Here is a 25,797-nt window from a genome sequence, read left to right as displayed (position 1 = left end):
TTTAACTGCTTCCTGCCTGTTTTCAAAAGTGTTCAGCCTTCATGATGAACACTCCAGATGAATGTCATGACATTTTTTTTTTCTGTACTGAATGCATTCTGCATTATCAGGTGTTTTCATTAATTGAAAGCATATTTAACTGTAGTGGTTCTTTGATTTCCATGCTGCATCTGTTGTCTTCTGTGGTTGAGGTGCATAAATACAAGGGAAGATTGGAAGGCATTGCACAGTAATTTTACTACCAAAAAGTTGGATAGATAAAAAAATTTTTAAAAAATCACAAATGAACTTACATCTTTTACTTACTTTTTTACATAGTCAACAACCTTCCAAACACATTTTTTTCATCACGGAACCAATTTCAATATGTCCGGTTCATAGAAGTCCATTTGGTTCAAGTATAGCTGTCGGTGGACGGCTGGTTTTGCTTCCGCATCTATTGCAGCCTGTTGGCTGGCCAAGAATTTCTTCATGGAACCAAAGAGATGAAAGTCCGATGGTGCAAGATCCAGATTGTAAGGTGGTTGCTGGGGCACCTCCCACCCAAACTTGGCAATTTTCACACAAACAGGAGGAGCAACATGTGGGCAAATATTGTCATGAAGATGTATGACACTCTCAGCATTAATGTTTTGAACAATATTGTAAAATTCACCATGGGAAATGGTGAGCTGCTGCCATAAGGTTTGCAGTTGGACAAGGTGGTTGATCAAAATTGGTGCCTCAATGCCTCCAACATTGTGCAGTGTTGCAGCTGTTACTGGCTGCCCAGAGCATGGCGAATCACTAAGGTTGGCACTGTCCCCGTGGAAGAATTCCCACCACCTGGAGACATTGCTGCTGTTGATACAGTCATCTCCATATATGCTACGCATGTTCCTGTGAATTTCACTCGGTTTACTCCCTTCGGCCCACAAATATTGAACTACATTTTGCAGCTCTTCACAAGTTAATGACAGTAACATGCACCCCATGTTTGTTTTGTTGTTCAGGCTTCTCTCACAAGAGCTGCACATAAAAGCAAAATACCCTCTGTAGCGCAAACTTCAAACTGTATTGTTGTGAAACTTCAGCATTCCAGCCGCAACACCAGGGGAGAAAAAAAGTATTCAGGACTTTTTCCTTTGAACATCCTCATAACTTTGACAATGAAAAAGTTAAACTAATAAAAGGGGATATAATGATAGCACTTGTCTTAACCTTTTTTGGTTTTGGCTTTACATCTTTCACCATTAACCTTTATTCTCACTCTTTGGTTTTTGTATGTGTTTAATATTGTTCATCTGCCTTTCCAGTCTAAGTGTGTATCTTGCAAGATTTTCAGAGTTTCTTTCAGCTACTACTCTGAAATGCCTGTTTTAGCTAAATAAAGGCTATGTAAGTATCTCTATTTAATTCTAATCTTCTCTCAAATAAGCTGTTGAGTGCTGTGGTGGCTGAGTAAACGGATCCTTTTCAGTTTCTAGTTCTATTTTGCATATTATTCTAGTTTATTGTTGTGGATGTGAGTATTTTGCTGCATGCAGAATTAGGCATATTGTTCTGTAATTGGAGCTGTCTGCTGGATTCCACATTTTTTTAATGAATGAGTATTTTTTTTATTTTGTACAAAATCATCTGGAAGAGAACCATATTCATGGCTCTGAGCACTATGGGACTTAACGGCTGTGGTCATCAGTCCCCTAACCATATTCATAACAATAGTTTGTATAATTTTCGAAAGTTCATCTTTCATTTTTCTCTGCAGTTCTGCCATATCTGTATAGGCAGCTCATCTAGACTTGGAGCTTTGTTTGCTCTCATTTCTTTCAGTGTTGCATCAAACCCCATTTTTGTAATTAGAGGACCTACTTCATGTGTTAGCACTTCTTATCTTTACTCTTCTTCCTTGGCAATGCCTTTCCTTTCATAAAATACTCGTTCCATCTGTTGGCTACTTCATATACTTTCAGTAATATGTTTCCTTGTTTTATCTCTTACCACAGATGATCTAGGCCTTAACTTGAGTTGTGCTTTCTTGATATTTTCTGTACACTGTATCAGTCATCCTATTTTTGCATCTGTTTCGGTATCTCTGCATATATCATTCATCCACTGTTCCTTAGCCCCTCCGCATTTTTGTCATGGTGTTCTGTATGACTGCATCTTTCTTGACCTTCTGTTGTGCTACTTTTCCTGTATTTATTCCTTTCCTGAATCTAGGTTATGATATTCTCTGTTGTCGTGCTTTCCTGTATTCCATCTTTTTTAGTACTGTGTCTACTATTTTTGTTACAATTTCTTTCACTTTATTCCCTGATGTGACAAAAGTCATGGGATAGTGATATGCACATATATAGATGCCAGAAGTATCATGTACACAAGGTATAGAAGGGAGATGCATTGGCAGAGCTGTTATTTTTACTCTGGTGACTCTTGTGAAATGGTTTCTGACATGATTATGGCTGCACGGCGGAATTAGTAGACTTTGAACACAGAATGGTAGTTGGAGATAGACATATGGGATGTTCCATTTTGGAAATCGTTAGGGAGTTCAGTATTTTGAGGTCCACAGTGTCAAGATTGTGCTGAGAATACCAGATTTCAGGCATTACCTCTCACCATGGACAATGCAGTGTCTGACTGGCTTCACTTAACGACTGAGAGCAGTGGCGTTTGCGTAAAGTATCAAGCTAACAGACAAGCGACCCTGTGTCAAATAACTGCAGAAATCAATGTGGGATGTATGATGAATATATCTGTTAGGACAATGCAGCTAAATTTGGCATTAATGGATTATGGTGGCGGATGACAAACATGAGTGCTTTTGCTAATAGCGCGGCATGGCTTGCAGCACGTTTCCTGGGCTCATGACCATATCGATTGGACCCTAGATGACTAGAAAACTGTGGCCTGCTCAGATGAGTCCTGGTTTCAGTTGGTAAGAACTGATAGTAGGGTTTGCCAACAAGGCACTTTGTAAGCTCTTGGTGGCTCCATAATGGTGTAGGTTATGGGCTATGTTTACACGGGATGGACTGGGTCCTCTGGTCCAACTGAACCAATCATTGACCATAAATGATTATGTTTGGCTGTGTGGAGACCATTTGCAGCGATTCATGAACTTCATGTTCCCAGATAACGATGAAATTGTTGCTGGGCTTGGCCACAATTGTTCGTGACCGGTTTGAAGAACATTCTGGGCAACTCGAGTGAATTATTTGGCCACCCAGATTGTCCAACATGAATCTCGTTAAGTTTTTAAGAGACATAACCGAGAGGTCAGTTCATGCAGAGAATCCTGCCCTGGGAACACTATTGCAATTATGGACTGTTATATAGGCAGAAAGGCTCAGTATTTCTACAGATGACTTCCATGTCATGTCAAGTTGCTGTACTGTGCTGGGCAAAAGAAGGTCCAACATGATAGTATGATGTATCCCATGACTTTCGTCACCTCAGTGAATTACTGCTTTAATCATCCTGTTCATAGCTGTAATTCAGCAGCTACAGAATATTTCACCAAATATGAAAATTCAGTCACCAGCTGCACCAGAAAACCTTATTTTGTTCACTCTACCAGTTTCAATAGTTTAAACCATCATCTTCAGAAGTGGAATAGATTCAAATCATTAGTAAGCCAACATCAAAAATAAGAATTGGACGGTTGCATCCTACAAAGGATTGGCAAAAAATACAGACATAAAGGAAATATGTTGAAAACAAATGTACAAAGATCGATCAGGAGAAGTAAAATAGGTTTGTTAAAACAGATGTAAAATAGTTAAGCATAAAAGCCACAACATACATTTGCTAAGTCCATAAAACAGAGCAACAATTATAAAAATATATGATATGTGCGATAGTGGTGAATGATTAACTGTCAAATTTCACATCGTACATAGTATGAGTCAGAAAATTCAGCCACCAAACTGATCACATGAAGGGCATTGAACACACTTATACACAAAGATGGAGTGCTGTTGTACATGCAAACAGTAATATATTCTGCAACAGTTGGCTCGCAAGTGTGCATTAAACCGTATAAAACAATATAAAATGTTTAGCAAAAGACAGTAAACTGTGGACCAAGTGTTAAATAGACATACATATAAAAACAACATCATTAGAATGTAAAGGAATACATACATCTACACCTATACTCTGCATACCACCATGAGGTGCATGCCAGAGGGTACTTCCAACTGTGCCAGTTATTAGGGTTTCTTCCTGTTCTGTTCACCTATGGAGTGCAGGAAGAATGATTGTTGGTATGCCTCTGTGCGTGCAGTAATTATTATAATCTTATCTTCACAATCCCTATGTGAGCAATATGTAGGGGGTTGTAGTATATTCTTAGAGCAATCATTTACAGCCGGTTCTTGAAACTTTGTTCATAGACTTTCTCGGGATAGTTTACATCTGTCTTCAGGAGTCTTCCAGTTCAGTCCCTTCAGTATCTCTGTGATAGATTAAATGAACCTCTGACTATTCATGTGCTTGTCTCCCTGTATGTTCAATATCCCACGTTAGTCGTATCTGGTACAGATCACACACACTTGAGTAATATGCTAGAACAGGCCACATGAGTGATTTGTAAGCAGTCTTCTTTGTAGACTGATTTCACTGCCCCAGTATTGTACCAGTAAACTGAAGTCTAGCACCTGCTTTACCCTCAGCTGAACCTATGTGGTCACTCCATTTTATATCTCTACAAAGTGTTATACTTAGGTATTTTTATGAGTTGGACTAATTGATATTATATGATACTATACTATGATTTTTATGAGTTGGACTAATTGATATTATATGATACTATACTCCGTTCATCATAAGAATAAATGTAATGCAAACATTACACCATGTATTCTTCTACATTTACTTGAATCTCATTGGATTTCGTTTTGCATGGAGCAATACAGTTAAGTATGATCATAAGGATAAGCCCATAGACTGAGTGATAATGTGCGGGACATCAGCTTTACCGGCACTTTAAACTTGGACAGCACTGGCCAACTAGCGGTCCAATTAGCCTGCAGTGATGTGAGGTGTTGCAGTTCAGACGTAAAAAGAGATGGGCAAAGAAACAATATAACTTCGAATATCATTTAATTTTTAAAGAGAATGAAATAATATTTGGCAAAACTCGCCCACTACTGCACACTTCTTAGGTGACCAGACGGAAAGCATAAAATGCTCTCATTCTCACCTGACATAGTATTCAAGAGTGATGAAAATTCGTAACTTAAACACAGGGTAATTTTTCAGAGTGAGCACTGTGGGATACAAAAGCATACTGCAGGAATTTCACCATACTGTTGAATACTGAAGCCAGTGTAGGTATTAATTACAATCAGTTGTCTGGTAATCTCTTAGCTCCTTCCTTATCCAAATCTGAGAAATACATTTCAGTACTGTAACTGTCATCTGCTACATTGATAACGAGATGACCAACAACAGAATCCATGAAGCCAGCCAGGCTTTATGACAAACCATTGTATATCCTGCCAATGTTTGGCAGTGATATGTGAAAGAGCTGCGTGCATTAGTTCCAGTACGTCTGGCAGCTTAACAGACTTGTTATTTCCTTAGCCAAATCCCTTAACTTGGCTCCAGATCAGTTCTGTTGGGTTCATATTGTAATGGTACAATGGCAAATGTAAAGATGCAGCATTTGTATGGTATGCTCGACGCTGTGAAAATGATTGTTTTTCATGTTTCTATGACACATAGCTACATCTGCAGTGTAAAAAATGGACATAGCCCAAATAAAGAGTATTTAGTTTTTCATTTTTACCTTAAAAAAATAAATGTAATGTTTTCTTCATTTAAGCACTCTTTATTAACAGTCTTTCATAAAATATCGGTAATTGAGAATTTATATTTGAAATGGAAACATGAATTTTGTGTACAGTTTGTAATTAGAAATAAGAAGATGTGCATTATTCATAAATAAAATGATGATGAATTTTACAATTACAAAATGCAGGTTATTCAAATTGAATGAGAAAAAAAATTGACTCTGGTGAGACTTGAACCAGCGACCATTTACTTCAGTGAGGTATCAAGCTACTACGCTACCGATTATGCTATACACGATATGCCCTTGTGTCTCCTCTGTACCTAATACAGTCCCTTGGAAAACTTCAAAGCCGTTTATCTCTGTAAATTTATGACAAACATTAAGAACAACCTAATTCTCAACAGTTTTTAACCGTGTTCTATATGCATGAATCACTACCTGAACAGAAATCAGCCTCAACCATTTTCATACTGTATATTAAAAGTGTGACAATCAAAGCACAACAGTGCAGAGGCTGTGACTGTACATGATTTTTGAAATAAAAACTACACAACTACAGTGTGATTAAGAAAAACGTTGATGGCTGCTAATACATTTGAATATCTTAAAGTTTCATTTAACATTACTTAGTAATAATACACCTAATACATAAGTAGGACCTACTTCCGAAAGTGCAACAACACCAGTGCGTGTGTGTGTGCTACGGCTACTGACCAATCATTGTGTTTGTGTTTGTTTACATCAGGTTTATTCTTATGATTATCGGAGCATACATTTCTTCATTTTTTGAAGTGCAGCGTTTTATGTACCTGAATATTTAAAGCAAATTGGCAATCTCACCACCACTTTGAAACTTTATCAAGCTCTGACTGAATATTTATGCAGCTTCTTTCAGATATTACTCTGCATCATCTGCAAAACGTTTGATGTTACTATTAATATTGTCTGCAAGTTCATTAATGTACAACATGAACAATAAGGGTCCCAACACAGTTCCCTGGGGCACACCCGAAGTTACTTCCACATCTGATATGACTCTCTATCCAAGATAACTTGCTGCTTCCTTGTTACCAAAAAGTCCTCAGTCCACTCACAAATTTCACTTGATACCCCATATGATCAAACTTTTGACAATGGTACGAGAATTAAATTGGGGCAATTCTGCTGGATTTTCCTTTGTAAAGGAACATTTGAAAACTGAGTTAAGCATTTAAGCTTTTGCCCTGCTATCCGCAATTTCTGTTCCTGTCTCATTCAGTAGGGACTGGACACTAACTTTGGTGGCACTAACAGCCTTTACACATAAACAGAACAATATTTTGCTACGGTAGTCACTAAAGCATCACGCATTGGTCTCTTGACAGCCGAACCTGTTGCATTCAGTATCTCCCTATCTATAGCACTACATTTTGTTTTATACATATTATGCAGTAATCTCTGTTTCTTTAGAAGTTTCTTTACAGTGACTGTGTACCATTGAAGTTCCCTCCCTCTATGGACTGTTCCACTGGGTATATATCTGTCCAGTGCATGGTCAACTACTCTTTTAAACTTGAGCCAGAGTTCCTCTACCTGGCCCTGTCGTGTGCTGGAAGTTTCAAGTTCCTCATTGAGAGATGACTGTACTGATTTTTTATCTAGTTTACCAAACATATATATCTTTCTGCTTGTTTTAGTTGCCCTTTGTACTTTGGTAATCATTGGTGCCACACCCGCATCATGGTAACTGATACCAGTTTCGATGTGTACTTCCTCAAAGAAGTCAGGTTTATTTGTTGCCATTAGATCCATCATATTTACATCATGGGTGGGTTCCTAACTATCTGTTTTAAGTAGTTCTCAGTGATGGCATTTAGTATATTTTCACAGGATGTGTTATCGTGCTTACCACTAACAAAACTGTAATTTTCCCAGTTAATTGTTGGATGATTAATGTCTCCATTGATGATTATGGTATGATTGGGGAACTTACATACAAGTGAACTGAGGTTTTCTCTAAAGTTTTCTGTTACATCAGTAGACAAGTCTGGTGGGTGATAGGAGGATCCAGTTGTCATTTTATGCCCACCCCTGATACTAGGTCATGCCCAGACAATCTAGCTTGGTGGATTTGAGTGTCTCGTCTACTGTGACAAATATACCACCTCTGTTTCCCATTTGCCTATCCTTTTGATATATACTTAAATATTTCCCAAAAATCTTACGGCCATCAATTACAGGTTTCAACCAACTTTCTGTACCTAGTATTAAGTAAGGTCCACTGCTTTTCATGAGCACTTCAAACTCTGTCGCTTTGTTGTGAATGCTGCGGCAGTTTACCATTAGACTTTTAATACTCCCACCTGTGGGGTGCATTTCTTTCGCTCTTACACTGATATTTTCTGGGTTTCCTACAACTATCGTTATCCGGATTGGATGGAGATTTGCCTAAACTGTCGTGTGCACCCCGCACATAGTCAGCTACTTGGGTAGCAGCCTCTGATGTGTAATGCACAGCTGACCCATTAAGGGAGACCCAACACTTCTCAACCCTGTGGCGCAAGTCCAGGAAGCTGCAGCCTAGTTTACCACAGAACTTTTGAAGCCCCTGGTTCAGTCCTTCCAGTCGACTCAGAACCAAAGGCCTTTATCAGTTCTGGGGACAATTCAGCAAGTTGTGAGCTTCGTTGAAACTGCATGCATAAGGCTGATCTTCTAAACCTTCTCTGCCATTCTTTCTGGATTGGCCCAAGAATGGCCTCGGAACCCAGATGGCAGGCACCGTTTGTTCCAACGTGCGCCATAATCTGCAATTGGTTGCCCCCTGTTTCCTCAATGGTTGCTGGAATAGCCTCTTCAACGTGTTGAATGAGGCCTCCAGGCATACACACTGAGTGCACCTGGTGTCCTTTCCTGTCCCTTGCTGTCATTTCCCGAAGGGGTGCCATCATTCACTCTATGTTTGAACTGCCGACCATTAATAGACCCCTATCCTTTTGCGCTTGTCACCTCATTATACTGGACAAACAGGTTTCTCCAAAACAGGTGAAGTAAGTCCCACTGGCTCATTTTCAGTTTCATTTCAGTTTCAGTGAAAGACAGCACCTCAAACATGTTGGTTAGGAAAATTGGTATAACACGCTGAGTCCCTTCTGGTCCCCATTCTCCCTGTTCAGGATGCCTAGATCTACCACTGACACATCACTCGCAGTCAGGTGGACAACTAATGACAGATCTTGTACTTTCTCCAGAGGAAACAGTATCCGTGGAAGAGAATAGTACTTGAGGTACCTCTGGTACATGTATCACAGGTACACGACTCTCGGGAGCTCTTCCAGTGCACTGATTCCCAGCAGCTGCCAATTGTTTGACAGCAGTCAGGGCTATTTGCAGCTGCTTACAAATGTCACTCAACTTATCCTGTGTTTGAAAACAGAATTCACAGTGGGGGCTGCATTTTGGCTGATGCAGTGTACAGGGTGTTTATAAATGAATATCGGGGTTGTAACATTATATAATATTTATTACATTGAACTGACAGTTATAAAGTATATGTCAAATGAAAGAGCAACTCAAACAGTTGTGTTTGACACCAGTGTGCTTGCGCAGCGCACTATGTTTCCGCCGCAATCCGCGATTGGTTGAACTTTACTTTACCCAAGCGCTGGACAGGCCGCAAGGGGCCCAATGACAGTGCTTGCTTTGTGTGGCCTCCACGTTCACCCGACCTAATGCCATGCAATTTTTTCCTTAGCGGCTTCATCAAGGATCATGTGTACGTGCCTCCACTACCAGCAGACCTCCCTGAATTAAGGAACCGGATTGAAGCAGCTGTTGCTACAGTCACTAAAGACACACTTATCAATGTTTAGGAAGAACTCAGCTGTAGACTTGATGTGTGCCGTGTGAGAGATGGTGCTCACATGTAACATTTATAAGGTTCTTGGTAAAACTGTTTGAGTTGATCTTTCATTTGACATATCATTTATAACTCTAAGTTTAATACAATAAATATTATAAAGAGTTAAAACCCTGATATTCATTTATAAACACCCTGTATTATTAAGCAGTGAACAAATAAGTTTAAATTAAGCCTGCTGATTATCTTTTAATCTGTTAAGCTGAAAAGTTGTCAATTCCCAATATTAATTGAAGCAAATACACAAAACGAGATTTCTATTAACACAACACAAAAGCCTGTGGTGAAAACTACTAGTTTCTTAAAACATTTTGAGGTTAATTGTAGTTGTTAGCAAACTCGAAAACAGAGTTAATTTACGATAAATGGAGATAATATATAGGACTGCTCCTCTGTAAGGGAAAACTAGATGTAACACAGTATCTTAGTTAGAAAATCTGATACAGGAACTAAATCACAAACACCGATTTGCTACAAATTGCTCTTGGATTATGCAAAGGACAATGGTAGTTTCTGAAAATTCTCAAAAACACACGTTTATTTTTGTCAGTATACAATGAAGTTCAGGGACAATGTATTCTTTGGCAGAACTGTGAAGCACGAATGTTGATTTGCTACAAAGTTAATTACATATCCAAAACACTGCTAATGGTAACTTGCAAAAATATAGTTTTGTTGGCATTCGAAAATTCACAAAATGACCTGTTTCTCATGTAATTATGCAATGAAATTAGAGAACGATTATTTTGAATGAGGATAGGTCTACGCTTCTCAAAAATTTTAAAAGAGTACAATTAAGTGTAAGCTTACAATGAATGGTAACAATATGAGTTTATTGTGCCACTCACAAATGTTCTAAATTTAACAGTATATCACTATACTAACGGGTATTGATACAATCAGTGGAAGGTTATGCAGAAATCACGCAAACAGTGAAATATGTGAATCTAGAACTTTAAATCGGCGCACGATCTTGTACATGTGTTCTCAAGCAAACGAAAATTCCTGTCAGCTTTTATATATAAATAAATGTGCTTATTGCACGGATGTTTCACTTAGCTAATTCTGTGCACACTTCTGCACTAGCATGCCAAAGAAGATCACTGCAGCGTGAGTTTACCTCAGTCAAGATCGCTAAAATGTGCAGCACCAACAATGCATATCTTCTGCCTGTTGCAGCTAACAGTTAAATAAATAAAGTAAGGTAAACCACTCAGATTTTACCACCATTTTATTGTGGCATCATGGGCCATTGGAACAGCGGCAATACATAGAATTGTTCAATATCCTGGAGGCAAGGCTGGCCACTGGACACCTGTCAGCAAGAAACACGAGTAAGTGAGCTGCAGTCCAGCTTCAATAACGGAAAGTGGATGCCACTGAGTTAAAGGTGTGCGAGGGACCCCAGCGAGTATTTACAAATTGACTTACTGTGTGGAAATGTGCCTGTAGCATATCTAGATGCTAAGTAAAAGTTGGTATGCAGGAACTAATAAACATTGGTAGGTGTTTAAAAGGTCAGCATGTGACAGTTACCCATTAAAAGTTTTGTATATATTGGATAGAAAAGATATAATAAAATTACTTTAAAATCTGTGAGCCAGCCAGCTACAACTGTATAATCAGATAAAAAAAAGTAGGACATAAAGTAGGTCACTGTAATCCTTTTAACAGGTAATCTATACAGCCAAAAACCAACCCTTTTTTCAGTGTGAGTTGATCATTCAGCCAAATCCTTAGAGTTAAGACAGGAATATTTATGAATTTCAATGTCTTCTAAAAGATTCATTTTGCACCCTTTGTCAGCTGTATGCAAAATTTCCATGTCAAGTAATGATGGAAGGGAGTAAGTGTGTTTATCAGTTTTAAGATGTTCTGCAAAAGCTGACTTGTAAGAATCCTCGCCATCTTTGTTGAGTACATGCTCGCAAAAGTGGATTTTAAAAGCTCTCCATGTTTGTCCTATATAAAAGCTTGGGCGCACATTTCAGTGAATTTTATTTATTCCCCATTTGAGATATTCCGTGGTTGTAGGTCTCTCATTATGTATAAACACCAGCATAGTGACATTTTTAGTGGAAATCTGCACATTGGGGTCATATTTTGATAACAACTTAGCAATCCGATACAACTTGACCCCAGGAAAGATTGTAAAATATTTTTCCCAATGACACCATCTTCATTAAGTAAAGAAAGATTGGTATGCTTACTAGTTTTCTCCTTGTATAGTTTTTGCACAAGACTAGCTGGATACCCATTGTTGACAGCAGTGTACTTACAGTTGTCAAGCTCTGTGGCAATAGCAGAAGGACTAAGAGGAATTTCAAATGTACGGTCAGTCATAGCATGAAAAAATGGCATTTTGTGCCCAAATGAGTGACAGGAAGAAGCAGGGATGATGTTATCTGCTGTAAAGATTTCCTATGGATGTCAAAACTTAATTTTTCCGTCTGCCAGCCACAATTTAAGGTTGAGGAAACTAAATTCATACAACTCATTTTCTGTTTCATATGTAAATTTGATTTTCAGTTTTAATTAGCATCTAGATGAACTACAGACACGTTTCCACACAGTAAATAAACTTGTAAACACACGCTGGGGCCCCTCTTAGGCCTTCGACACGTGTTGTCCACTTCCTGCAATCGAAGCCAGACTGCAGTGCACTCATAGTTCCTTCTGACGTATTTCCAGCAGCCAGCCTTGTCTCCAGGATACTGAACAGTTCTACACATCACCACTGTTCCAGTGGCTTATGGTACCATCATAAAATGATGATAAAATTTGAACAGTTCACCTTCCTTCATTTATCCCTTTACATAGTAATGATGTTATTTTTATGTGTCTGTTTGCTTAACACTAGTCAATTGTTTACTATCTTTTGCTAAACATTTTATATGGTTTTACACAGTTTAATGCATACTTGCGTGTCAGCTGTCGCAGAATGTAAAATTAGTTTGTATGTACACCAGTGCTCCCTCTTTGTATATAAGCGTGTTCAATGGCATTCACGTCATCAATTTGGTGGCTGACTTTTCTGACTCATACTATGTACAATTTGAAATTTGACAGTTAATCATTCCCCACTCATCGCATGTGTGATATATTTTTAGAGATGTCACTGTGTTTCATGGGCTCTGTAGCAAAGGTATGTTGTGGTTCTTAAGCTTAACTCTTTTACGTCTGTTTTTCTAGACCTTTTTACTTCTACTATTCAATCTTTGTACATTTGCTTTTAACATATTTGCTTTATGTATGTATTTTTTGCCAATCCTTTGTAGGACACAACTGTCTGATTCCTATTTTTGACATTGGTTTTTTAATGATTTCAACCTGTTTCACTTCTGTAAATGACAGTTTAAACTGTCAGAACCAGTAAAGTGAGACAAACAAAGGTTTTCTTGTGCAGGTTACGACTGACTTTGTCTGTGGCGAGTTTATTGCTGTTAGTAAGGTTGGTTGTTCTTCTAGCATACTTGTTTCTTATTACTGGTTCTTTGAGTTTTTCAGTATTCCATCTTTTTGTGTTAACCTTCTGGGTTTTGTTAATTTTTAAATTATATTTCGATAAAACTGACACATGATCATTACCACCTATGCCTAGTCCTGGATTGCTATGTATGGACTTTATTGTCTTTCTATACCTTCTCTTCACTAATATAAAATTGAGTTGATACCTGTTATTATGGCTTGGAGCTTTCACATGTGCCTCATTCTTTCACATGCTTTAAAGGCTGTGTTTCTTATCATCCTGTCACATTCCTTACAAAACTCAAGTAGACACGTCGCCCTCTCGAGATCACTCCTCGCTATGACGTGATAATCTCCCATTATGATTGTGCTTGTCTCTTGTTATTTTTATTAACTCTCCTATGTTTCATACTTTCATCAGTCTCCGCTTCGTCATGTGCTGATGTTCGTAAATGAATTTGTGTAAGTTGGTGGTTCAGTTGCAATCTTATCATTAATCTATCATTTACATGATAGGTGTTCATTTCATTATGTTCCTATTTTTTCTCCACCATGGTTGCTCCCACATTTCTGCCTTGTTTTCCTTCTCCAGGACACATTACTCTTATTGTGTCACTGTTATATTTCCTTACTCTTGTCATCTGGTTTCGCACAGTCCTAAAATGTCAGTGTCATTATAGTTCATAATAATTTTCAGGTCTTCTAATTGCCTTATCTTTAGTAGTGTTCTGGCATTTCATGTTCCTAGTTTCATTTGTTTCTTCACTCAGTAGGCTTCCCCTGGATTTCAACCTGAGTCACCTCATTTGTACTCTTCTCAAAACTCAGTTTCTGAGTTCCACGATTGACAATGTAAAAATTATTATTTGCGTGCTCCATAGTTGCTCTACGTAGGAAATAATGTGGGTGGCTTCCTGTTGCCTCACACTCCACAGTTTTACTGCCATTTAAAGCATTCTGACCATGCTAGTAAATACTGTATATACACAAATAATCTGCACATATTTTTCCCAAATTTAAAGACGAAAAACTGGGGTGTGCGGATTAATTTTAATAAGGTTGGTACAGTTCCGTCTCCTGCAATAGACCCCGTTATACTATAGTGCTGTTGCGGCCTCGCTCTGTGGCACATCAGTAGCACATTAGAAGTGAAGTATTAACTGTTTGTTAACTAGTTAATCATGGCTACATGTTCTAATTATTGCTCGCACACAGCTAAAGAAAAACTGAAAATTATTGCAGAAGCAGAGAGCATTGGAAACCATGCAGCAGGAAGAAAATGTAATGCAAGCCGAGGGCTGTATTTGTAGCTGACGAGAGAACAAAACGCAGCTTCAAGAAATGACTAGTAATGACTGGGGATGTCGCAACCAAACAGTGAAGTATCCAGACCTGGAAAAAAGGCTCTGCAATTACGTAAATGAGAAGCGACAATATGGATATGCTGTGACTAGTGAAATGTGCCAACTTAAAGCATTGGCTTTTGTCAAAGAATTAGGCATCACCGGTTTCAAAGCTAGCCAGGGCTGACTATCAAGATTTTTCAATCAAAATGCATTAGGCTTCTAGCAAATTGGTGACACAGATCAAATGCCACTCTATTTTGAGATGCCCCTCGACAACACTGTGAACTGGAGAGGGGATCAACGTCATGAGACGAACTGGCAGCAGTGAGAAGCAGACGTGTACAGTGATATGTGTAACTGGCGATGGGCATAAGTTGCACCTTATGTGATATGATGCGTGTTTTTTTAAGTAAGTACCACTTTGAAATTAAAAAAAGACGTGCTAAGATATCTCAAAAATTTTATTTTTACATGAAAGCCTGTACCTTAATCTACTTTTCTACATAATTTCTGTCAATATTGTGGCACTTGTCATAATGTTGTACCAGTTTTTGAATACCCTTCTCATAGAAGTCTGCCGCCTGACTTGTTAACCACTGCATCACCACTGTTTTGACTTCGTCATTGTCTTAAAGACGCTGACTGCCCAGGTGTTTCTTCAAGTGCAGGAACAGATGGTAGTCACGGGATGCAGGATTGGGGCTGTACGGAGGATGATCTAGAGTTTCCCATTGAAAAGATGTGATGAGATCTTTGGTCTGATTCACCACATGCAGACGGGCATTGTCTTGCAGCAAAATGATGCCCTTGCTCAACTTGCCACGTCTTTTGTTCTGAACTGAATGGTGCAGATTGTGCAATGTCTTACAGTAAGCTGCTGCATTGATTGTCTCATTATGAGGCAGAAATTCCACAAGCAATACTCCTTTTCTGTCCCAAAAAACAGTGCACATGATTTTCCAGGCAGAAATTGTTTGCTTAAACTTCACTTTTCAGGGTGAATCTGAATGCCGCCATTCCCTGGACTGTTGCTTTGATTCTGTTGTGACATAGGCCACCAATGTTTCATCGCCCGTAACAATTTGGCTTAAGAAATAATCACCATCGTTGTGGTACCGCTCAAGGAAAGTCAATGCACTGTCTAAACGTTCGGTTTTGTGCACATCTGTCAACATTTATGGTACCCAACGTGCGCACAATTTTTGGTAATTCAAGTGCTCGGTCACAGTGGCATACAAAACACTATGAGAAACATTAGGAAAGTCATCCCACAAGGAGGAAATCATGAAGCGTCTGTTTTCTCTCACCTTATTGTCCACTTCCTGCACCAAACTTTCATTAACGACCAAAGAACGCCCACTCCGTTGTTCATAGTGCACATTTGTGTGGCCGTGTTCAAATGCTCTCACCCACTTTCTTACCATTCCATCACTCATAATGTTTGCTCCGTAAACTGCACAGATCTCACGATGAATATCGAGCGCTTTTAGGCCATTAGCACTAAGAAATCTTATAACAGCCCATACTTCACAGTCGGCGGGACTCACAATTATCGGAGGCATCTTAAACACTCAGTACACAACAAGAACAAGGAAGAATCAGACTGTAATGGCGTCAGTGCGTAGACAACAGATGTAGGTACCCAGAGCGCATGTGCAGAATGCCGACCGCAGCGCTGCGGCCGCGGTGTGGCAAAACGGTACTTACTTAAAAAACACGCCTCATATTTAAAAGGTAAACTGTTCCGAAAATATCAGTGAAAGGCATATTGATGAGTGTGAATCCGAAAGGGTGGATGGAAATGATTTTGTGGTTGACTGGGAGATGCATGTTCGGAAATTTTGCCGTGGTGCATTACAAGTTCAAGCCAAGGGGAAAAATCAAGTGAGCAGATTTGTCCCAAATTTGTGAGTGTGTGAAATGTGCACTGGTGGAAAAATCCTTCAGAAAATCTAAAAATCATTCAGAAAATGTGGAATCGCAACTTCATTGGACTGAACCAAAGACGACGCTCTGTGAGAAGATGGCAACAACAGTGGTTCTTCCACTAGAGGAGATGATGAAAGTGATGATCATTAGAATTATTATGTTAGAATAATTTTTTTTAAACGAAATACAAATTAAAGCTAATTCTCCCCCTCCCCCCTTTCTCTTAAATTACAGTATGTGGATTATTTGATGGTGCAGATTATTCGTGTATATATGATATTCAGTCACAATCCAGATTGACAGTCTGTGTCTTCGGAGTTGTGCTGATAGTGTAGCACCATCTCCATAACTGGAAAGAAAGCTTATTCTGCCTTCTCTGCCTTGACTGTAACCCTAAACATGGTGGTATTATCTGGAGCCAGGGGACTGTTGTATATTTCTAATTTAAAAAAAAAGGAGGGGGTGTCCTTTCACAACCAATCTTGGAGCTAGCTATAGCTTTCTACTGATGCTTAATAGTTTTGTTAGCATTCAATTTAATATTGGCACCTGTACTGCCAAGAAGTGCTCAGAGAGCTCTTCACTTTATCTTAGAATGCAGTCACTGCCAGAAAGCGCTCATTAACTGTCATTGGCAGAACTTTAGCACTGGACTGTGAATTATGCAGCATATTTTAATGTTTGAAGTCTTTTATTTATTCATTTATGTATGTTGTTATCTGCATGCTAGCTACATTTTGGTGAGAAAGTGTGAAAATGAAGAAATTAACTGTAGGTCATCTATTTTCTTGTAGTTTGTATCAGAGCAGTCTGATGTGCTGTGTAGCATATTTAGTGAGGTACATGTAATGTACACATTGTTGCATGACTGAATGGTGTATGTGTATTGTTTGTACACCACCAAGCTCAGGTTGCATTTCATAAAGACCTTCAGCTCCTACAGGAAAGCCAAACGTAAGTCAGAATTTACTTGTAGTGTTTATAAAGTTGATTTTAAGTACCAAAATATTGCCAGTAGTTACAGATAACTCATAAATTATTATTACTTGAGGTAATTTTAGTACAAACAGTGACAACTCAAGATTTATTCTCTCAAAATATTTTATGCTCTCAAAATTTTATTCTCTCAAAATATTTAGTTTAGTGTAGTAGCTTTTCAGTCTTGGTGTGATCTGACAGTGAACTGAATAAGCCTTGTATGCTATCGTGAGGAAAAATAAATATTTCAAGAGAATGAATTGTCACTAGTTTTAAAGCTTCTGCTAGACTTCCCTAATATTTACATCACAAACTGTGGGGTCGGTGTCGTACCCATGGGTGATAAAAATCAAATTATTCTTTCACTGTAGAAGCTCCCATTGTAGAAATAATCCAAAAGTGTGTCACTTGTATAGAACTAAAGTTTGCAAATATAGTATTTTTTACTTAACCCTGACGTTTACACATTATTTCCCAATCTAGGTTCTCATGATGTAATAGTCCCTGATGTGTCAGGCTTTCTTTGTGTGATGCATTAACAGTGTGCTTCCAGGTGTTTCCATTTTATGCACAATATTAAAAAAGTATGAAACCTTTGGTTGGTTGAAATACATTTGGTAATTGGAGGAGGATGGATATTAGTGTTTAACGTCCCGTCGACAACGAGGTCATTAGAGACGGAGCGCAAGCTCGGGTGAGAGAAGGATGGGGAAGGAAATCGGCCGTGCCCTTTCAAAGGAACCATCCCGGCATTTGCCTGAACCAATTTAGGGAAATCACGGAAAACCTAAATCAGGATGGCCGGAGACGGGATTGAACCATCGTCCTCCCGAATGTGAGTCCAGTGTGCTAACCACTGCGCCACCTCACTCGGTTGTTAATTGGAGGTTCAGAGCTGTTGTCCCCTTTAAAGTAGACTCCTTGATAATACATACAATTCTCCCAGTACTCCTGCCATTGTTGGAAACACTTCTGGAACGTGTCTTCTGGAATGGTGATCAGTTTGGCCACCGCTGTGGGGAAAAATTCATGACTGCACAAAAATGTTCTCCCACCCCATTCGCCCTTTCCCCCACATCTCCAACTGAAGAGAGTCTCCACTGGTTTATGTGGAAAGGAGAATGTTTGATTGATACTTTTTGAACACATCTCGTATTTCAACGACCAACCCAGCTGTTGGAGTCCAGGCAATGAGTACATATAACAGCACAATGTGCAGCAACTGAGTCGGTCATTGAAATACTGTGGATAAAATGGGAACAACTTGCTTGAACAGCTGGAGACACACTAGTAATAATGTATGTCTTTACAGAAATATAACTACTGTTTTTTGAACTGTATAGTTTTTCATCCTACTAGAAGGCAATGAAAATATGCAAACCAAAACTTTGGTTGATAGTCATTCTCGTGCTGAGTATTTTAAATTGAGATAGTATATCTTCAAGAGAAACAATTATTTATGGAATGTTTCTTGTCAAAAACTGCAAACAATAGCCCACTGACAATTCTATGTGAATTGTAATCAATGAATTTTTTTGAAGGCCAACTGAACTTTGTAATGAATTCTCTGACTGTGATCGGTCACCCACAAAGTAAGTTTCACAGGTGAATCACATAGTATTTCCATGTGGCTGCCATTTTGTGCTTGCTCCACACAGAATATGATGTTAGGAACTGCATCAGGTAACACACAGTGGTACTTGTTTTTTATTTTGACTAGCAATTTGTGAGATTCAGACCATTTACAGACCATAAAAGATGTATTCAAATGTGCATTCCACAACTGCAATAACTAATCATTGTTGAAAAATTCTGTTAAGTATAACATGTTATAACAAACATATAAAAATTCACATTGCAAGACAGAGTACATTTTTGTGTGAATGTTTACACTCACCTGAAGGTGACTGATCAGTTGTCTGCCAAAAAACTTCACAGAATACCCATTACACCTGGAAAACGTGAAGAATTGCAATGGAGTACATGTTTGTTGTATGTAAATAGAACATTTCAAGAAAGATTAGTTATTGTAATTATAGACTGCGCAGTTAGGTAGATCGTTTTATGGTGCAGGGATGATCTGAATTTGACTGAAATCAATAATCAAAATGAAAAATAATTACTGTTGTCTGTGTATTACATGATGCAATTCCTAACATTTGTGGAAGATGTCAACCACAATCTATACAATATTAAATATTGTTGTTTTGGGTAATGATGTGTACAACTTACATTTCATTTTGCCTTGAGTGTGAACAGTGGTGCATTTTATGTAGAAAATTGTTATTGGAATGGGCACTACAAGTGATTGTCAGTGATTATATTTTTAATGTGTGAAGTGTGACACTGTCTGGCTTTTAATGTGCAAAGAGTAATCCTCAATAATTGATATGTATTGCTTACCACCAGATTCTGTGCACTACAAGTCCTCCATGGCTGTTGTCTGGGACTAATTCCCTCAGCCTACAGTTGTAATCTGTCTGCTTGTGGTTTTCATTTCTTTCTGCTTCTCAGATAATTTATCATTGGATGACACTTGCAGGGGAATGTCAAAGATATTTTTAGCAGCTGCTTTTTGTCAAAAATGGCAAATTACTTTGGTAAGGGAGCACAAAAACTATTCCTATATCACAAAACAGATCTCACATGTGGAGGCAGTTTTGCACACAAGTAGTGGAATGTAAATACTTACATGCACACCATGCATTTTTGTTATTACCATTTTTGTGTACATACATATATATTTTTTTCTCATACCGTATCACAACATACTTTATGGATGACCTTCAAAACTAAATTTTTTGGTAAAACATGTGGAAAGTCAAACATGCAAAATTAAGAATAAATTCTCCATACTTTCCCTTTTTTTTTCTAGATATGGGTTTATGTGAGCCCAATGTAAAAAAAATAGGCTCTCCTATTAGATTATTAATAAGCTAATTCTTGTATTAAACTTTCTCCTGTTACTGTGTGGTTAGCCCATTGTTGAATGACTTGGTCATGTTTCTCATTACATTGTGGCCGTGACATGCAAAATGATGTGGTTTATGGCAATATTGCTTTATTGGTTGGAAATGGGAACCCAAAGTGTTTACTAATTTGTGGCAATTGCTTAATTACTAGAATTCAGCTATTCAAGATGTTTGTGTGTCAAGACAAGGGAAGTATTTTGGCATTCCCACGTTATTTTATAATCTCTTGCAAAAGTAGTTTGTTTCACTCTTAGCAGAAGATATTGATGTTGGATTGTGAGTTACAAAAAACAATTTCAATTTGGTTACTCACCTATCCAAAAGATAAATGTTTTAAATTTATGAAATATTCCTGGAAAATAGGTAAAAGAAACTGCCAATCAATTTCTTACATGAAGGAATGTCATGAAGAAGATCTTGATTTTTTAGCATATGACATGAAAGTTGTGATAGGTGTAATAACATCTGTGTGTCAAGTATACTTGTAAGTGTTTGGTGAAATAATAGCTGTAGTCCCAAACAGCCTTCCATTTGTCAGCTCTGAGCAGCTTATATTTCCTACAAAAGCACACTGATTGTGGTGAGAGCACAAAATAATTACATCTTTCAGACATTTTTAGTAAGAGGTGCATACTATTTCAAGAAGCTGTGTGACCATCACTGCCCGAAACACAGCAGTATGCGAAAAATCTTTCCAGATAATCTGACAATTCAATCCTCTCATATAAATTATGCTAAGTTTCAGAGTACAGGCAAACTTGTTTACTCTATATTCACCCATAATTGTCAAATAGTGAAAGCCCAGGATGGAATGTCAACAATATGAAGAGGATACTCATCACATAGAGAAGACATTGAGTTACAGGCTAGTATTCTAACATTGTTTTTCACTGTGCCTGTCTGTGATCAGTGCCTCCTTTATGTGGAAAATATCTGTTTCTCCTTTCCATATTTTCCCATCATTTTGATTTGTAATCTCTACCTGACTAAAATGTGTAGATGCTGAGACGCGATAGGCACAATAAAAAGATTCACCCACTCATAGCTTTCAGCCATTAAGGCCTTTGTCAGCGGTACACACACACACACACACACACACACACACACACACACACACACACACACACACACACACACACACACACAACTTGCACACACGTCTGCAGTCTCAGAGAGCTGAAACTAGTGTAGTTTCACCTCTCTGAGACTGCAGCCTTGTCTGCAAGTTGCATTTGCGTGAGGCTGACAAAGGCCTTAATGGCTGAAAGCTATGAGTGTGTGAATCTTTTTATTGTGCCTATTGCTACTCAGCATCTCCACTATATGCTGAGTAGCAATTTTCCTTCTCTGGTATTGTTACATTCCATCCTGGATTTTCCATTGTTTGACTAAAATGTGTATAATTCCAAACTCTGCTTTCAATTACTATATTACTTCTAATTCACCACTGAATAATATTTATACATTTCTTTTCATTTTTTCAGTAACGGTCTCTCATCTGCTATTGTTATATTTGCTGTTTACAAACATTGGGTGTTGAGATACAGTTTACAGTTGTTTGTTTCCCACATAAAATAAGTTAAATTATGACGATGCCTTTCTAATAACTATAAAAGTGTCGCCCAGTGAAACTAGGTGACAAAGAAATGGTCTTACATAGAAAATTTTAGGAAGTGAAAATAAACAGAAAGAAGCTCTCTCTCTCTCAATAAACAAAATGATTTTTAAGAAAATAGGAAGACATCTTCAAAGGACAGTTGACTATTAGATACCATATTTAACTGATTCATAGAAAAACCAACATGTAAATCAGTTTCTACTTATCGTTAATGCCTTATTGGGGGGGGGGGGGGGGGGGGGGGGGGGGAAGGAGAGAGAGAAAAAAGCTTTTATTTTTGACTTATTACATAATTTATACATATAATGAAGGAAATAATGGCAACGAGTAATGCTGTAGATACATAAACTTAATTAAAATCATTGCTAAGCTTTCAGGCAAATTGATTCTGAGAGCTAACTGATTGTCAAAAATGCACACATACACTTGTTTGCGTGCATCATTGTCATGACAGATTGCATGTCCTCTGCTCAAACACTATGTGTGTGTGAGTTAGTCAGTCGGTCAGTTAGTTAGTTAATTAGCTCGAAGTGAGGACAATGCCTGAAATTAGGAACAATTTCAATCTTGTTTATGTACCTGATGACTGCTCAGTGCCTCAGGTACTATATCATAGGCAGTTACCTTTATTCCTTCAGTTGTTGGTATTCCATCCGTGACTTCCCAATATCATATTAGAAAATAATTAGTTAGATGGGTCAGTGTGATGGGCATTTAATTTATTCGGGACTTGACTGTGTACTTGTAACAGGAGCTCATGAAGTTCTAAAACACAAAATTGTTTTTCATTCTTACAGTGAGCCTAATGTATACTTTCCTTATTTTATCTAGAATATCTGTTCACACTGTCTTTACAACAAAGCGGTAAAACAGTGGACTTCTATTAGAATGAACTCATTTCTATTTACTGTGCTACAGTGCCAGTTTAGGCTTTCTGTGCTGTCCTACAGTAAAGATGCAGTTGATTCCTTGACCCTTCTCATGCACCTGATTAAGTGGCCCATCTTTGGGCCAGTAATTCTTTTGGAAAGCTGAGTTGTCTGAATGGGTCAGTATTGTTTGTGTTGCAGTGTTCCTCTGTATTGTCACTACTACTGCTGCTAATGTAGGCTCTATTTTCTGACAGCCGATCACAGCAGCGAGTCTCATGACGACAATGGCGGGCGGCAATGTGTCGCTTTCAGGAGGACAGGTTGTAGCGGGCACCGGCATTGCCACCACCGTCACCTCCCCTCTGGTTCGACAGGTTGCGGGGCAACAAGTTGTTAATCTGCAACAGGTAAATGAAAGCTCTCTATGTTTGTGAAATGGGTAGGTTATAGTTAGACAGTATAAGCTATCGGACAAAGTCCTCCTTCAGATGTAGAAAAACACACACAAATTGTTAGGAATAAGCAGTATTCAGGGTATAAGAACTCGGTCACACCAGGTGCGTCCAAAAAACACACACACACACGCATACGAATGCCCGCCTGCACGAGCATGCCCATGTCGTCTCTGGACACTAATGTCAAACTCTTGGCCATGTGTGAGTGAGTAGTACATGTATGAATAAATGTGTGTGTGTGTGGAGGGGGGGGGGGGATGTGGTGATTTTCTGCATCTGGAGGAGGACTCTGTCCAGTTGCGTAAAATATCCAGTCTTCTTGTCTGCCACTCAGTGTCTTCTCATTGTGGCAGTTATTTCATATTGTTGTTATTCAATCCCAAATGTTTCAGTGTTTGATCCCTATGTTTACATTTTGCTATTTTTTCACGACTGTCCATGAAGTTTAACATTTTAACTGTGTCTCCTATGTCTTGTTTTATATACTAGCTGAGAAATCTGTCATTGCCTGGGTATTTATTAATAACTGTGCTGGAGACTTTGTACAAGTGAAATTTATTTTTGACTTATAAAGCCTCTTTGTATACAATGTCTGATATAATATGATTGAGGACGTGATGAAAAGGTTGTTTGCCTCACTAATATGGGAGAAAGACATGTAGAGCTAGCAGTGCAAAAGGCAATGACATGAAGTTCGACGCCCGCGTCACGCAGTGTCTGACCTTTTGCTTTTTTTTTTTTTCCAACATGGAATAACATAAGCTCACTGATAGTTGTACACATTTAAAGTGAGATGGTGAGTATTTAGGAAAAAGCAAGATTCAGGTTATAAAAACTCACTCACCTGCCCCACCAGGTGCATCCAAAAACAGAATTTCTCCTGTATCATTGTTGACACTCTGATAAACACATTCGAAAACATATGCTGTTTTTCCATTATATTTTGGGTGCCATCTTGCAAGGTTTCTGTAAGTTCTGCTGCATTATAACTTTTTTCCACAGTGCACTCTCTATTGATGTGTTCGCCTTCTGGTAATGGTGCTTGCAAACCATACTTACAGAGAGGATTTCCTCCTATAGTCGTAACCGAATTTTGAGTAGGCATGAAGCATTGATTAAGAACACTCTTACTTGATCTATCATTCAGTTCATCTTCAATATTTTGTCCAATATTCCTACAAAATTCTTCTGTCAGTTTATTCTGATATTTTAGCCACAACACTACAGCATCAAAAAGGGCACAAAATATAGGGAAAAGGCAAATATATGATACAAGTTATGTGGACTGTCACTAATTTTTGCTTCAGCCAGTGTGTCATCCCAGTGCCTGGTATCATCAGGTAGGTTTTGCTCTTGGCAAGCATCTCAGTAACTTAGATATTCGACACCATTAGTAAGTCTCCTTACCATACGTAAAATCAGGTGCAAATAGAAATGTCAGCAGTTTTCAAATGAACCATGGACAAACTTCCAATAACACGTTTATCAAACATTCCCGGGCTCGCCATCCACAGCTCTGCCATGCCCTCCACAATTGACAACACCGCACTATTTGTTGTAAGTATAGTATGGTGGAACTTCATAGTACAACATTATTTTTGCAAAATCATCAGTTTCACAAAGCCGAAAGTATACCAGTGATGTTGTTTTCTAGCTGTTCTTTAATATTTTTAGGGTTAATATATATTAACTGTCCTCCTTCAAAGTGTACATTGAGATGCATCAGAGGCTGGTGTCTTTTTTTAATAGAGAAACTCGAAATACACCATGCTGCTGATTGAAACCTTGAGACTTCATCATGTCCATTTCTCAATGCAAATGTGGCTTGGTCACTGGCCTTGTCCACATACTTGCAGATATATTTAATAGATTCAACATTGTGGCACATTTCTCCATTAGCTTGAAATATTTTAGATAATATTTGGGAATAGGGCACAACCCGTGTATTGCCCAAAATAATTTATTGGCCACATGATCTTATTTTAGCTGTAAACCCACCATGCTCAGGTGAACATTGACTATACAATGGGTATCCATTTTCTCCTGTTATTATTTGCTTAACCAGTGTTCTTGGATATCTTTTAGAATGCTGGCCATTCTGCTTGTAAGGAGATCTTCTCTCTGATGCTCTGCAAGGACCATGATCTGTTTTGCCTTTACAATGTCAAACACAGTGTTTGATCTGTATTATAGCACTGGAATTCAGCACTTATCAGCTTATCGACATATTTGGGATGTATTTTTTTCTTCCAGCCATAGGAGTATATGTGAGTGAGACAGGTCATGCTTTTGCTACTCAGCACTGTACACGAATCACTAAGCTGGCCCAAAAATGTTTTCTTTTGCAATATTGTTGATCAGCTATTCAATTCCGGGTTGAATACCCTAGCCATTATGTTGTGTTGCTCTTATAATACTTGTCCAACAAAATGTTCCTGAATTTATTCATTTCACTTTGGATTTGTTGTGAATGTAATAA

General features: G+C 38.3%; 1 protein-coding gene across 1 annotated transcript in view; it reads left to right on the top strand.

Moving 5' to 3' along the window:
* The window catches only part of LOC126106882 (nuclear factor related to kappa-B-binding protein), a 194,237-nt gene that overhangs the window by 105,752 nt on the left and 62,688 nt on the right, over positions 1 to 25,797 (top strand). The window contains exon 16 of the mRNA XM_049913296.1: positions 23,118 to 23,270. Within this exon, the coding sequence (XP_049769253.1) occupies positions 23,118 to 23,270 (153 nt within the window). The remainder of the gene's footprint in view (positions 1 to 23,117; positions 23,271 to 25,797) is intronic.

This window comes from Schistocerca cancellata, chromosome 10, assembly GCF_023864275.1.
Source record: "Schistocerca cancellata isolate TAMUIC-IGC-003103 chromosome 10, iqSchCanc2.1, whole genome shotgun sequence".
Taxonomy (NCBI): Eukaryota; Metazoa; Arthropoda; class Insecta; order Orthoptera; family Acrididae; genus Schistocerca; species Schistocerca cancellata.
Note: the sequence above shows the minus strand (reverse complement) of the source record. Positions and strands in the feature narration are given on the sequence as shown.